The 17,205-nt window shown below is 34.0% G+C and overlaps 1 protein-coding gene across 2 annotated transcripts in view; it reads left to right on the top strand.

Moving 5' to 3' along the window:
- Nucleotides 1-3,190: 3,190 nt before the first annotated feature.
- The window catches only part of LOC127851806 (corticotropin-releasing factor-binding protein-like), a 32,609-nt gene continuing 18,594 nt past the window's right edge, over nt 3,191-17,205 (top strand). For both annotated transcript variants that reach the window (XM_052385694.1, XM_052385695.1), the window contains exon 1: nt 3,191-3,540. In XM_052385694.1, the coding sequence (XP_052241654.1) occupies nt 3,445-3,540 (96 nt within the window). In that variant the 5' untranslated portion in view covers nt 3,191-3,444. The remainder of the gene's footprint in view (nt 3,541-17,205) is intronic.

Below are 17,205 nucleotides of genomic sequence, written 5' to 3' on the forward strand. Positions count from 1 at the left end.
TTTAACAACTCTTTTTTTGTCTCTAAGTTTTCGGAAACATTCATTTTTAAAATATTTGTTGTATTGAAATTTTTTGACATTTTTAAGTGTCTGAAAACTTAGAGTACTTAAGATAAATAAGGTGCCAAGAGTACTTTAAATAATATAAATGTTTTAATTGTCAGTAGACAAAACATTTGTATTGTTACGACCAGCGAACCAATTAATCAAAGTCGACATGTCAATTTTAAAACACGACCTCAATAATCTTTGACTGTTATACTATTTTGTCGTGTCTGTGTGACGGGTTATCGTGATATTTCATTTGTTTTATATTAATTAGTGCGACAACCTATTTAGTAAATCTCATGTCATTGGTCCAAAACTTCACCTAACATTTTATCTTTCTTATGCGAATGTCAGGTGCCAAACAAGTTCAATTTTCATGACTTTGACGGATAGGTCGCACCACTGGATCAATTAAAATTGCTCTAAGATCAACGCTTATATTACACCAGTTGTCATTATCTTACAAAATGTCTTATGGGCGTCGTATGTCATGAAATATTCATCTCATTTTAATTTAGAACCTGTAAGTCAACCTCAAAAAATTTGCTTCATGAAAAAATGGGCAATCTGTCATCTCGCTAGCAATTTTCTGATGAGTCCCTCGCAAATGGAGTGTTAATTACCCATCTACAATAAGAGGGTATAGACGCAAGCGTCAGTCAAGAGATCGATTACTAGCAAATGTCTGCGGTTTGTGATTACAAATGCGTTAATAGAAGCGCAAACCATTGTTATGAAGTAAAGCATCAACTTTGATCGTGTTCAAGTTCTATAATGTATTTCGACTAGACATGATTGCACGTACATTGCAACTTTATATGAAACTGATATCCACAATTAACACTTGCAAAGTAACACAACCACAATATATTAACTTCGTAAATTGTTGCAGCTTTTCTTTGGGTGAAATAAGTTGATACAATTATAACATATTTTCAAAATGATAAAATTCGGAATATCTCGGCGTTATCAAATGCCAAAACATACACATTTTCTTGAATAGTCGACGTGTTTCAGACTTGGATTAATATAATCATTCTGCAAGCACACCATATCAAGTAAGGGTTTTAATTGTCAGCAAAATGACTTATTTATGATATTGTTGTGGTTATTTATTCCAGAAAACATTTAATGTGGCTCTTATTATAGGGGTATTCCACTACGACCCGATTCCCCACGATTTGTCCCGATTTCCAATATTTTGAGGTCGGGGACATTCGTAACTCAATCGGCGAAGGTCCTAACTCATTCGTAGCTTGTCGCGGGCGAGTCGTGAGCTCCCAAAAAATCGCGGCCAGTTTTTAAACGTGTTTAAAATTTGACCAAGACCTCCAAGACTGAATTTAATCGCAGTTGACTCGTTACAGTGTCGTAGTGCGTTCTTGGGCATCGTAATGGAATCTTAGGTAATTCGTGACTCAATCGGGGAATCCTAGATCACGTGATCTGTCTACGAATCATTTACGACTTTGTCAAGACTCTCAAGAGTTCACCCCGATTGAGCTGCGATCCCGCTAAGATTCTCGCGATTAAGTTAAAAAACAGTTACGATTTTGTAAAGAATGATAAAGAAATAATATTTTTCCATCGTGTTTTGTTGTAGAATAACCCACAGTAAGGAGTATAGATGCGTAGGAATTAAATCACGAATGCGGAGCACGAGTGCTTTGATAACACGAATCTATACTCCTTACTGTGGGTTATTCGACAACAAGCCATCATAGAAAAATATTATTTCTATTCTTACACGATTTTGATTGATTTGCTTCAAGCTTTTGGACGTGAACTATATTTTTCAATACCCCGCCCTTCTTAGTACAAAGTTCACTATTTAGTGACGCCATTGAATTGTACAAACATTTGACGTCGTTTTCATTTATAAATATTTTGCAAAGTACGTCACTTTCATTGAGAACAACACTCATAGAAACTAAATGACGTCACATGTGTTAATTCGTCTGAAAAGCTGACATGCTATAAATGTTTTCTTAATTACGTTACTTAACAAACAAATTCTTAGCAGGCGTGGTCATGCCACTTATCACCAAATATACAATTTGTTGTTTCATTACATTTATATACGTGCTACATTTTTTACATTTCTTTAAGAGCGGGATTTAAGCACGTGCATTTTACTGCAATATTTTCTTTATTTATTCGGAACTATTTTCGAAACATTAAGCTCCGCCCATAATTTATTGCAGAATAACCCACACTTTATTTCCTTCTTTGTCTATAGAAAACAAGTCGCATGCCGTGTTAGAATCAATATTAGTAGATATTGGCGCCGAATTCATGGGTGCGTTCGGTGAGGTCCTAGCTTAGTCGTGACCGATCTGCATCGTTCGTAGTACAGTCGCAGTAGATTCTTACACATCGTAGTGAAGTCGCGACCCTATTCGCAAGACTTCAACCGAACCCCACGATTCGTCGTAACTCAATCGTACCACTGTCGTAACTGAATCGCAGACTTCACGAGTCTTCCCGATAAATGTGAGAAATCGTAGCGAATCGCGGTCTTGTTTTCGTAGTGGAATAGGGCCATTACCCACATGAGCATTTTCATGAATCGGCATAGAAAAATGTAATTAAATTATACATCCAAATAAAAACTTAATTAAATTTTAAGTTATCCTGATACCGGTTTGCTATTTGAATATAAATCGTTGACCCTTGGATTGTTCAAAGTAATACAAATCATATAAATGTGCGACGGTAATGTGTACCTAAATTTTTTAAGACTTAATAATCAAAGTCAAATAAAAAAACATGAACAATACAGCTATTGCTTCCTTTTAGTTATGAAAATATGCTTGTATGCTTTTCTCACGCCTTCAAAAAGGGCGCTCACTATATTTCAGGCAGTCTGTGAAAAAATCTAGAACGGAAATCAAATCATATACATGCTGTTAAAAATATGGTCGATGTAACAATTTTGTGGGTCGATGACAACAGATCCAAAACAAATGGTTTGTGTAAACAGAATGCTAGTGTTTATGCAGATTTTTACCAAGAAAAGAAGCAAAACAAGATTGATATTTTGACCAATCAGAACAGTCCCCAAGGCTATGCGAAAAGCAGGCGTATCTATAAAATAAAGTAGTCTGTCGCAGAGAAACAAGTATTGGAATTTACAACAATACAAATTGCGCCAAGTTATTTCAAACGAACCGTTTCTTCTCAACTTCAAATACAATCAGACTTTTCCGTACTTTCATTGAAATCGAATTGTCAAAGCATATTATTTAGCACAATTAAGTTGGCTTTCGATTTAGGACGATAAGTTGGACAACAGGGCATTTTTATTTTAGACTGAAATCCAGGGAAGAAGAAGCTGAATTATTAAAATTAATTTAAATTCCTCTCGTTGAACGTTAAGGTAAAATAATAGCTAACATGAATCAAATCTGCGCGATATTTATTGGATGCTTGCACATGGTTGTGGTGTCAACCTCGCCTCTGACAACATCTTTGTCGAAGCTGCCATTACAGGTAGGTGCAAATTTGATCATAGTGACTTATCTTATAAAAATAGATGTAAAATTGTATGTAAAGACTTACATTTACATTTAATAGGATTAATATGTGATTTAACGTAGGTATGTACCTTTTTCAGGCATCTCCAAGATGTTTTATTATTATACAGTCGTAAAGGCAGTCGTGCAAATTTGTGTATTATGGTACACGCAAAGATAAAAGAGCCGATGTGATTTATGTACACGCATTTGCATATTTCACATGGGTCTAAATGTCATTGTGCAAAACGAGTAAAGTAACAACATACAACGTACATACATAAGAATGTGTCTGTTTGACTTTGTTATATAATTCACTATAAAAAGTTTGTATTTATTTCTTTGGACCAGTTGCTTTTATGCATATTGATGTTTCCAGTACGTATATGGACCTAATAATTTTATTTTAAATGCACTAATATAGAGGATTTTGTGATCTTGAACGCTTAAATTTTATACACAGATACCAAGAGCATAATTATAGCATACCAGGAAAATAAATTATACTTGCGTTCGTATTCAACATTTGTTTTGCTGAAATCGCACACAGATGTTTTCAAAATATGGGTGTTATTAATGAGAGAAATATATAAGAGTTATTTATATCATTTTTTTCCATTTTTTAACAGTTTATTTACCTCGTCAATAAGCGTGTGTGGGTGGAGGGCATCCCACTCCACACCGTGCAGAGTATTTGCCAACACGTGACTTCTTATGTCTATTTTCACAACCACTTGAGAAGTTTTGAATATATAAACAGCATTTGTTAAATTAATAATTGACAATACATGACATCTTTTCATAACTACTGAACAAGTTATATCATTTTCTTATTATAAAATATCTTTTTTTTCTTGTTGTGCACGCTTCTAACAATATATTATTAATTTAGTTAGTAAGTTATTGTTTTTTATCTGCGTAAAAAATCGCCATACATTATATTTGGTTGTGAAAGGTAGTTGTACGAAATGGAGGTAAACATAATTTTAATGTTTAGTTCAATTTTAGACATATCTTTACTACGAGTATAAATTAAATCACGAAAGAAGTACGAAAGCAAATGAAAACATGTTTAAAACACAATTATCAATTTGTTCATCGATTAGAAGATTTGTTGTAGATTTGTGTTATATATCACTAGCTCAAATTAAAGAAGCTATTTATTTGATAGTTCTTTTCCCAAACATTGGCTTTTTTCGTACGTTTATTTTGAAATAACGTGATTGTTCTGCGTTGTTTGTATATAAACAATCACGTGTTAAGAATTATGTTTAAAATGTCGCGTTAGAAAAGACTCCATTCTGGCTGACCAAATCGTCAAAGAGAAGAACTCTTGATAATATTATATATTTATACGTTAAACCTATGTTTTAGCTCTATTTCGTCGAAAGCTTACGGCTTATTAAAACGCGCTCGAGTCCGTGGCATAGTTAGAAGCTATGTTTTTGCTTATACATGAAAACAATGAATGCAATTATATTGTTGTGGTCAGTTGGATTGGATCAACATCTACCAAATCAGAACGAAATGTTTAGTTTGCATAGTATATATCGCATACAAGAAGGGGAATATCAAAACACAAAAGTGTTTATTGCACTATTATTTAAAGTGATAATTTTAACATTCGACCACTAAACGCAATACATTATAGAGGGGCTACTTCCGATTATTAAGTAATAATAATAATAATAATAATAATAATAATAATAATAATAATAATAATAATAATAATAATTATTATTATTATTATTATAATTATAATAGTAATTAACAGAATAACAATATTTACCGTTTGGACGCATAAACAAAACCGCGCCTTTTATGTCGAAAAAGCATATTGAAATTGGAACATTGTCAGCTTTACAGAACCCGAAGAAATTCAACCAAAGTAGAAATGGAAATAGAGCAAATCTGGTTTAAGAATATTCGTTCTTTTAACATTAAGGCAAACAGAACGAAGACAAAATTAAATGACCGCAAGGCAATGAATCGTTTTCAGTATGTATTGCATCTAGAACTATTCGACGCTTTGATTATTACCAGCTTTTCTTTGAACATTGAGGTACTTAATATCTTTGTTATCGCCCATACAAACTGTAAGAACCATGGCATAAACCGCTGAAAAATAAGGATTCTTTATTTGTAGCGTATTGATAGATAGCATATCGTCAAGTCATATATATCACTACAATAACCAAATCTTGATCATTCTCAATTCGAAATATATACTATTTGGAACCAAGTCTAGTAAATGCAAAGGGTTTGCATTTCTATTCTATTTTTTCCGGTTTGAGGACACAATATCATCGACGTGAATAGGGAAACTATAGTATCAATTTAGCGTTGCTGATATATTGATTCTTAAGACACCATTTGGTATATTTTAAAAAAGCCTTTAATTTCGCCCACTGGTGCGTACGTAATTGCTATTAGAATCAATTACGGTTCTATTCAAATTGTACAATGCCATTAGTATAAGGTTTCAACATGTGATACACGATAATCATGTCTGTCTGGCATTGATGTTCAATTGCTTAGGATGGGCTCTTTTAACCAGCAAACATCGTCCGTAGTTCTACAAAAACAACGGACCATTTAGTCCTGAATGGCTATACAGAACGCTATTATAATTCACAAAGGAACATGATGACGTCACGAGTATGGAGGTCAGACAAATAGCTGTTGTTTATGACGGTTGTTTGTCAATCGAAAAATAATGGCACTCAATATCTGATAAAATAATGACACTTTAAACACTCAAGATAAAAAATGCAAACAAAACGTGAAATATGATGACGTAGTTAGGGTTGGGTAGAATTGCTTTGAGTCAGTACACTGGCCAATATATGAGGCCGTGTTTGCTAAATGCTTATTGTTTGAACGATTTCGTCATCGTTACAGTATTTGTTCACACAATAGACATTTACGTCATCGATGTTCAATACTTTTTGGCATCTGATTTAAGCTGATTTTTAACGATAATAATGTTCAAAAAAATTGCTTAATTTACATTGGTATGGGTAAGTTCCTCCTCGTTTATCATGTACGTCAGCATTAATTGTTTTCGCTGGCTTTTGATGCTATATTAGTGGCTTTAAAACGTCATTCCATGGTCAATCGTAATTTTTGATGGTTAAACAAAATAAATATGTCACCGTTTACTAAATACACGTATTTGAATACTTGTTTCGAAAAAAGATGGATTTTTTGAGCTTCCCACTTCCCATGTATTTGCAAACAATATATTTAGAAACTTTATTGTATTTTAGAATTTACAGTTCTTTCTTTAGAATTAACAGTCCTTTCTTATTTGCAAATACATTTTCGCTGCCTTTCTTACTGAACGCTTTCTGCATATTTAAATCGCCAAGTTACTTATTGATCATATAAACATTTTTGAACGTGTGTCTCAATACAAATAATCAACATTGACATGTGACATGATGTACTAATCCATACGTGCGATAAAAGTGGACATTAACTCGTGACATGTCATCAGTGCAAAATCACCGAGTCTACGGTCATCGACTTTCATGCCAGGTAACAAATGAGTCCTGACAACGACAACAAGAAAATAATACAACAGTGCTTCTCGTGATAATAATCCCTTGGTGTGTGTTTGATATACTTTACTTTGACAGAAATATCACACAGAATAAGTTTATTTCAGGCTCGGGTAAAACTATGCGTTCATCACAGTATAAGATTTGTTTGATACGTTCGATCCATTTCTTGCTTATCATTTAAACATCGTCCAAGAAGAGCTTTTAAATGTTAAAATGTTTAAATGCAAGTAATACAACTAAACAGTATGTGGACATTAGATAAAGTTACAACAATATAGAATTATACGATACAGACAATACAAACATCTAATCAATATTTAAATTAAGCCGATTAATGCAATGATGGGTCTTATGTCTTATGCGGCCAACGTAGCTACAAAACCTGTCTTCTCAATCGCGCGGTCTTGTCAGGACCTTTCCTGTCCGCTATAAAGCCACACAGTGTTCCGATGCTTTGTGAGCTGGCATGCCAGCTCCTCACAAGACTGCGAGGATGCGCAAACTGGGCTGCAATTTCTATGGCGCATACTGTAAGAAACCATTTTCGGACGACTCAGGTCACTTTATGTCTGTCAAAAATATCCTTAGTAAAATGAAGTTACAATACTTATTTATTTAAGGATGTTGGCATTCAGAAATAATCACGCGATGTCACAAAGAAACACACGTATTCTTTATATTGTGTGTGACTGCACTAAATATTTTACTTGGAGCAGCGTCAAAAAGCGTTCCCCGTTTTGTGGATATCAGACCATTAATATTTCTGTAAATGAAGCTTTTATGTTCCCTGTATAGCTTTGCGTGTTTTGAGGTATTAACGCCATTACAGAGGTTTTCTGTAACCTCTTTAAGACGCTATAATGAACGCCATATAATTCACTCGGGACCAAATTAATTTGTCCGGTCTATGCCAGAGCAGGAATACGCGTGATGTCACATAGCCGACAAGAGATAATATTAACTGTAAATCAGCACACATATCCGATCTAATGATTGTACTTATATAAATGCGAATATATGTAAGTGCAACGAATTAGTCGGCTGTAAAGTTTGGCAGATAAGCATTATAAAGTCGGTTGTCAATGTTTACGATCGCAGAAATTTGACAGCGTAAACTAAAATCGTTTTATTGAGCAGGTGAATACAGAGATGGTACATACCTGCTTTGCTTTGGCTGTTTCGAGCCCGCATAAATTATGTTTATCTTCGCGATGTGCTCTAAATATTGCCGCGTGTTGTATGGATAATATTCTAAATATGGCCGTGTGTTGTATGGACAATATTCTAAATATTGCCGCGTTTTGTATGGACAATATTCTAAATATTGCCGCGTGTTGTATGGACAATATTCTAAATATTGCCGCGTGTTGTATGGTCAATATTTTAAATATTGCCGCGTGTTGTATGGACAATATTCTAAATATTGCCGCGTGTTGTATGGACAATATTCTTACCCAGAACGTCTGGGAGAATAATAAAATTCGTGATTTTTAAATTCAGTCCTATGTTTGATTGTGTTAAAATCTAACAATTACACGTTTAAAGCATATTTAGACTTGCCGTGTACAGTTTCTGTATGCATGTGGACTATACTTTCTCATAACGTTACGTTAGCATTGCTATACTTAAAGTTAAGATCACCTTCATTTAACATCATTTAGAGTTTAGACTGTTAATTTTCTTCCTGTACCCATTGCCATCATTTAGACTGTTAATTTTCTTTCTGTACCCATGGCCATATATCCGGACCAGTGAACCACAAGGGCATATATAACTTAAATAAACGAAGCGGATTACGCCACATGATGCTGCTGCTCTATATCGTAATGATACCAATGTACTCATACGAAATTTATAATCTGTGTTTATAATTTGGCATCGTGCTTTTACAAATATGTGTTATAACATTTTTCCCCAATTTATTTCGCATTATTAAACATGTACCATGAAATCTTCCTTAGTCAGAAAATCTATGACAATTGTCATGTGGGCAATGCCAACTGACGTATTTAACGCTGATAGTTGAATTGTTAAGTGAGATATTTTTGTTAAGATATTAATTAAAGATTTGTCTAATGTCCAAGTACGCCATATAACTATTTATTAGGTGACATTGTGACTATGCTGAAGTTTTCGAACATTGCGATCCATTATAAGCTATGTATAATAAATTGGGTTTCTGATTTCAATATTTAAATATATAATTAACAAATACATCAATAAATTGGTGCCGACAATTGTCAGTTTAAACGATTAAAATATGAAAATTTATTTAAAATATAAAAAATATTATAAATGGGTGATGTTCAAATTAAGTGTTTAAGCATATTATTTGGAATTTAATCGCCACGTTACGTGTGACTTAAACAAGTTTTATCGTCTTGCACGCTCTTTCATTTGAAGAGCAATTTGTGTTGGTTTAAAGGTTATCAACAGTGTTAATATTTGTAATCGCCTCGCAGCAAGGTCGACCGTCTGTTATGCAATAAATGCGTCAAGTTATTGATACTTAAAGATAAAATAAAGTCCAGTCGTGGGCGATACTAACGATCAATTGCGGGCTTATTCAAGGTTGTTTTTTTCAAATGCGTTATAAAAGTTTGATTGTGTATTGTTCAAACAAAAGTCCTGTCATTTCAGAATATGATTTGAAATATTTCAAATAAAATGAAAGATTTCACAGTTTGTCTTCATTATTAGTCAAGTATAACTTATGAAATAGGTTTACACTTTATATTAAATGAGAAAAGTAGGCACTAACTTAATGAGATCATGCAAACATCCGCTGAAATTATATCAATTTATGAAACATTAAAAGTCGTTAAGATAAAGATTCCAATACAGCCTTTAAACGTTCAGAGCAATTTCATAGTAGCTTATTAATGCGGCTGGTTTGGTCGATGTTACCATGCCATCGAGTATACATATAATGCATGGAAATTCATGAAAAAGTTACATTTTCTAGCAAAGTAGAATAGCAAAATGATTGTTGTAAGAGGCATAATTAACACCACAGTTATACTCACATTATGTGCAATGCTGTTTCTTATTTATTGCACTGCCTTGTTGAAGCTTTTTGGTCACTTGCATTGATATAAAGACAAGCGGATGGCTTGAATATGTTTTTTCCTGATAATATTTATGCAGTTTCATTCTTCCTTTTTTGATCCACATTTGCGGTTTGCTTATTAACATGTTCATTAACTTACTTGTTTTTCTTTTCCGATTCAGCTGTCGGTGCTTATTTGCACTATTAATCTGCATATGTTTTTTTTTGTTTTGTATCTTGTTTTTGTTTGGTTCATGAGTTGGAAAGATCAAATTTACACAAATTATAAAACTACATTTAAGTAAACATTGCTGTACATCATGCATTTAGTACATATCGGCGTGCGTAAAAATGATCGTTAGAAGGCCAACGAATAATACACTTTATAAGTAGAAAACGAATTAAACGAATATGACAATCAAACACTAATGCAAGAATTGGGTCATGGACGTAACTTGTGTTTTTACAGGACACGAGAGTCTGTAAGTAATTATTACACTCGCAGGTTTTGCGAGTTGCGAATTGATAAGGGTGTTAAATTCTAAATATGAAGTTAATTGCTATCGTTGGGTTACTGAAAATCCAGCAAAATAGTTTTAAATGGAGAAATAAAAAACGGCATTGTAAAGAAATTACAACTTTTTTATCCGTAAACCAGACCGACGAATTTAGATGGCTCTTCGACTAAGCAACTCAGTTTATCGACCGCTTGAATGAGGAAGATGCTCTACATATTACCAATGACTTCTCCGGGAATGGAACCCGCGTGAAATAGAAAAATATAAGGCGCTATCTCTGGGCCATTCAGACTTTCAACATATGAGCGTATTTAAACAATATGTAAGTAACCGGCCATTTAAAACTAATAATCGATGAATATGAATACAAGTTTTTGACTAGTTTATGAAGTTCGATTGATATCTTTCAATTTTTGAGACGTTATTTTTCGTTTTTGCGTGTTGATATTTTGTTGCATGTCTGAAGATTACTGTGCATTCCTTTTTAATACATTCCACTCTGCTGGTCTTTTTATTGGATTGAATTTGTTTTTTTTCCGGTTTGAGGACACAATAGCATCGCCCTGAATATGGAAATACCTTCGGGGCCTTACCGTTGATTTCATTCTTAAGACATCGTTTGGTATCTTTTAAAAAGGCCGTTAATATCGACCAATGTCCCGTATGTAAATGATATTCATATCAATTACCATTCCAACTTGTAAAATGCCATTAGTATAAGGTTTCAATACGTGATACGCGATATTCATATTTGTTGGTATTGATGTTTAATTGCTTAGGACTGGCCCTATTAACAGAAAAAAACAACCGAAGTACTTGAAAAACGACGGGCCATTGAGTGCTTAATGTCTTTACAGAACGCTCATATAAAAAGGATCATTACGACTTCACATGATGTTGTCCAGACAAACAGCTATTGTTCATAGTGATTGTTAACCAATCGGAACTCATTTGTATTCAATATCCGAAGAAATAATGGTACTTAAAACATAAACGATCAACGCACAGCAATGCTTTAAATGTGATGACGTGGAATATTGTGTAAATTGTTTAGGATTGGAATTATTGTTAGTGGATGAATTGCTTGGAGTCAATTCAATGGCCGATTGTCAGACCGTGTTTGCCTTATGATAAAAACTTGAACGGATACGTCATCGTAACGTTCTTTGTCCCGCCGGAGAGACTTCTAATTGGAATACGATACATGACTTGTATCGGTAGCAAGACAGATCAATTGTTTAAAACACAAAGCGGCAGAAAATATATTTTCCCGAATATATAAATCTATACATTCTTGTAACATTAACCTTTTGTTCGCCTTTCTAAACGACTTTTGTTGCCATGATGCTGGCAATATCAATTGGAAATGGTGCTAAATGGTGGTTGTATAACGTCAAATCTTAACAAAGTTTAAAACATGAATGGCAATCAAAGTGACATATACACTGAATATTAATGACTTTAGAAGCACTATTTGAAGTCCTTTACTCATCATCTATCCCTTTATCGGTTTGGCCGTTGAGGGTAAATGAGGGACGACGATACAGAAACCCTCCTCCAGATTGGTATGTTGTATGCTGCTGAGAGTAATTCATCCATGGGAAGGGAGTTTCATTATTTTACATTATCCATCCAGCTTTTCCTCTTACGGCCTCGATGTCGACCTTCCTCTAGCGTGCCCTGGAGAACAGTCTTGCAAAGTGAGACGGCCTTTTGACGTGTCCAAACCAAGCCATCTTTCGTCGTTTGACGGTCGCCAGTAGGGGCTCTTGTGGACCAACAAGTGTTGCAGTCATGTTCCGGATATTCTCGTTGGTCTTGTGCTCCGTATTGGAGATGCGGAGATGTCTTTTATGTGAAAGAGGTCACGTTGGTGAAGCAGGTGTTTCTCAATGATGATTCTTCAGTTGAAGATCTGTTTCACTGTGCTCCGTCCAGATCTGAATCCAGCCTGCTCTTCGGCCAGTAGTTCCTCGGCCTTACTCTCTAAATTGATTAAGGATACTGCGTAACATGACTTTGCTGGGATGGCTGATTTTACTAATGGTGCGGTAATTCTCGCACAAATTGAGGTTGCCCTTTTTAGCTAGGGGTATGACCATTTACTGGGTCCACTCCTTGGGCCATTTCTTTTCCTCCCAGATCTTTTGGCATAATGCCGTCAATGCTGCAGTCGTTGACTCTCCTCCGTGCTTAATCAGCTCGGAAGGAAAGAACGTTGTCAACTCCTGGAGATTGTCCTGCCTTAAAGTCTCTATAACGCTCAAAAACAACGAAAATTTCGTAAAGTATTTCGTAAAATAAAGTTTACACCTTAACAATCAGTATTCCTTACAGCAATAGCTACAATTTCAACGCTAGATGTCGTATGATTACATAGATGTTTGTAGATACAAAATGCTCGTTTTTATTTATTGGTGACCACAATAAATTCCATGCTAATTTCATGCGAATATATCTATTCATACGTCACACGAACACTAAAATGGTACCATGTTAAAACCATAATAAAAACGAGCATTTTGTATCCACAAACATCTATTTTACCAGACCACATCTGGTGTTGAAGCGGATAGTTGTAGAGGTCACTGCAGTATTCAACCCATCTATTAAGGACTGCGGCACTCTCGGTAAGAAACTTCCCGTCAACATCTTGATATAACACTGGCCTTGGGCTGACTGGTCTTCGTTAGGGTCTTGAGGGTTCTGTAGGCCTTCTTACTGCTCCCTTCTGTCATCTCTTTGTCGACTGTCTCAGACGTAATACAAATGCGATTCAAGTGACTTGATATGGTACGTTAACAATCCCTCGTCTGTTGAAGTGACTTGATATGGTACGTTAACAATCCCTCGTCTGTTGAAGTGACTTGATATGGTACGTTAACAATCCCTCGTCTGTTGAAGTGACTTGATATGGTACGTTAACAATCCCTCGTCTGTTGAAGTGACTTGATATGGTACGTTAACAATCCCTCGTCTGTTGAAGTGACTTGATATGGTACGTTATCAATCCCTCGTCTGTTGAAGTGACTTGATTTGGTACGTTAACAATCCCTCGTCTGTTGAAGTGACTTGATTTGGTACGTTAACAATCCCTCGTCTGTTGAAGTGACTTGATATAGTACGTTAACAATCCCTCGTCTGTTGAAGTGACTTGATATGGTACGTTAACAATCCCTCGTCTGTTGATTGCATGTTTTATATTTCACATAAGGAGCTAACTGTGGGACAGCTATCGATACTATAATCACTTGCATAATTTTAATATGATACATATGATACATTTAAATATATGCTTTAATGTATGAACATGTATCTTAATCCATAATTATCTGCATGTATCTATATAAATGTTTTGCAATAGAGACAAATATAAGTATATAGGATTGAAATATGGCCATAAGTTGCAAGCGTAACAATACAAAATTAATAAAAATGAAATAATATTCAACGCATTTGTTTAAGCATATTATTTCATAATTTATCCCCGCATTTCGTGTGACTTAAACAATTATTGTTCTTCACTTGAGAACTCTGTGCTCTGAATTGAAGTGCAATTTGTTTTTGTATAAGGGTTGAATACCTAATACCTTATACTCATTTATTAAGTGATGACGTCTAACATATTAAGGATGTTTTTTACGAAAATTAAGTTGCAGATAAATCAAATGATGACGTGACATCAACAGTGTCTATGAGTTTAATTGACTCGCAGCAAGGGCGACTTTCTGTCATGCAAAACATTCTTCAAGTATTTGATACTTCCAGTCGTGAGCTGTACTATAGATCAATCGTCTCGGGGGTCATATTTAATGGTGTTTTTTTCAAATACTTATTTACAGTCTTGTTGAGTTTTGTTGAAGTAATATTCCTGTCATTTAAGAAAAAAAATGTCAAATTGAATCAAATATTTCAAAAAATGTGTGGATAATATAATAAATAAAAAATGACATAAAATAATAAGTAAAAAACTGTATGCGACCAAATAAACTTCCGCTGAAGATGTAGCATTTTATAAAATTGTCATAGTTGTTCTGCGATAAACTACTATTGTAGCTATTGTATATTGCTATATATAAATGCATTAAAACATGAGCACGAGTATAACAATTGAAAATGGAATGTGATGCTAGTATTAAATGTATTTTTTTATCGTTATAAGATACCCTGATTATTACAGGATAAGCAACGTTTTGAACGCTTCTTTATTTGACACGGCATTGTATCAAAACTCACAACAACCACGTTAGTGTAAGCGACCGTATGTATACTTGTATTGACATCATGTTTCGTAATTTTAGGCTTTTTGTCACCAAACTATGTAACTCCGCTGTTTAAAGAAAAATAAAGCGTGTATCTTTCAAGATATTCTTCAATATTATTTTTCACTACTCCCTTTTCCCGAGTACTATTTTTTCTTAATGTTAGAAAACAGGGGCTTGCTTATTAATGCGATAGTTTGGTCGATGTTACCATGCATTCGAATATAAATGTAATGCATGAACAAGATACCTGATTTTGATAGGAAGTTAAATCGGTAAATGCTTGTTGTATGATGTATCAATAACATCCAAGTTTAATTCTTTGTTGTTCAATCTTGTGATGCATTTATTGTACTGCATTGAAAAGGCATTTGCAAAAAAGACTGGCAGATGGCGACAGGCGAAAGGATTTCTTTGCCTGACTATGTTTCTTGAGGCCATGTCTTACTAATTTTATATTATTAATTTATTAACATGTTTCTTGTCTTAGTTTCTATCTAAATGTAGCTGGCATGGCCTTTTGTTGCACTCTTTCTTATGTGACTATCAATTATTTATTTTTTTCCATAATATTTTTGCTTATTGTATTTGGTGCAGAAGTCACAGTCTTACACGGGGGTATAACATTCATATAAACAATCTTAAATTTTAGTTACCAACAACTGCCAAGAATTCTTTACATGTAGCATAATTTAATTATTCTTAATAAAGTTATTTTATATAACAACTTACTTATATATTGCTCTTTTTAAATGTATCTATGTTTTAGTACCACAAATATGAGTTTAAAGCGCAGTTTAACACCATAAGAAACAATACTAAACAATATAAAACATACAAAAAGTAATATATAAATGTAGTTGATGTAAATAATACATTTATCAAAGTGTGGCTTGCCTACATTACAAAACCCTGTATTGAACAATTACAATATGGTCGAAGGAACAATAAAAAGTACAACACGAAAATAAATTACTAGAAAATGAAAAACAGAAACTGCTATAATTAAATCTTGAGTCATTGATGTTAACTTTTAACAGAAAATGAAAGTCTGAACTTTAAGTATGTAACTCTCAGGCTTTCCGAGTTGCGACGTGATTATAATTAAATTTTAATCATGAAGTTAATGCTATCGTTTGGTGACTGAAATACCAAGAGAATGGTTTTAAAAGCAGAAATAAAACCCGAAGTGAAAAGTAGGTACATGTTTAATATCTTTAAGACGAATGTAGGCAGCTCTTTGCATTAACACATCACTTGCTTCACTTCTTGAAAGAGTACGATGATTACCAGACAATGCCATCGCCGGGTTCGAACCCATTGAACGTAGAACCTAACGAATTACAACAGGGCTATTCAGAATTTTTAGACGTCAGTTGTGCGTTATATCGTATGTTTACTGTGTGTATATGGTTCGCGTACACACACTTTGAATAGCTTTAAGTTAAGATTATATAGCTAAAAAGTTGCGTTTATGGCAATAATACGAGGCTTAACTGTCATGTATTAAAGTTAAAATAAAAATAACTCCCGACCATGACAATTCCGGCAACAAACTAAAAATATTTAATGAAATAAAACATTACCATGTGAGATTAAATAATTTGAAACTAACAAGTTTGTTCCGATTTCGACCTCCTTATCTGATATTTCAAGATGCAATGCATGTTGTGCTATTTACATTAAACAGTTACTTCAAACAAATGCATTCTGACATGCATAAATAAACTAATAATTGAAGACACGACGAAACTGTTCAAATACTGTCATTCTTAGTTGCCCACGGGCACAATTGAGATGCGCTTAAAGGGGCCTTTTCGCAGATTTTGGCATGTATTGAAGTTTGTCATTAAATGCTTTATATTGATGAATGTAAACAGTGTATCTAAAAAGATCAAGTAAAATAAAACAATACTAAAATTAAAGAAAGAAAAAAAGAAAAAGTAACATCAACTGAGCTCGAACCACTGACCCCTGGAGTAAAAGTCTATCGCCTAGACCACTCGGCCATCCGTGCTCATGCAATGAGTGATGTATTTTATACTTAATATAAGCAATCCTCGTAGTATCACAAAATATAAAGACAACAACAGAACTGTCCGAATTATTCAATCGTTTCGCGTTCAACGCCTTATAATTGTCAGGTTTTTAAATCGTCAAAAGATGCATGTAGTGGATATTTTAGAGCATGGTAAATGTTCAGTATAACTATTTCCTCACAAATATAATAACTACAACGAAAATGTG

The sequence above is a fragment of the Dreissena polymorpha genome, chromosome 11 (genome assembly GCF_020536995.1).
Source record: "Dreissena polymorpha isolate Duluth1 chromosome 11, UMN_Dpol_1.0, whole genome shotgun sequence".
NCBI lineage: Eukaryota > Metazoa > Mollusca > Bivalvia > Myida > Dreissenidae > Dreissena > Dreissena polymorpha.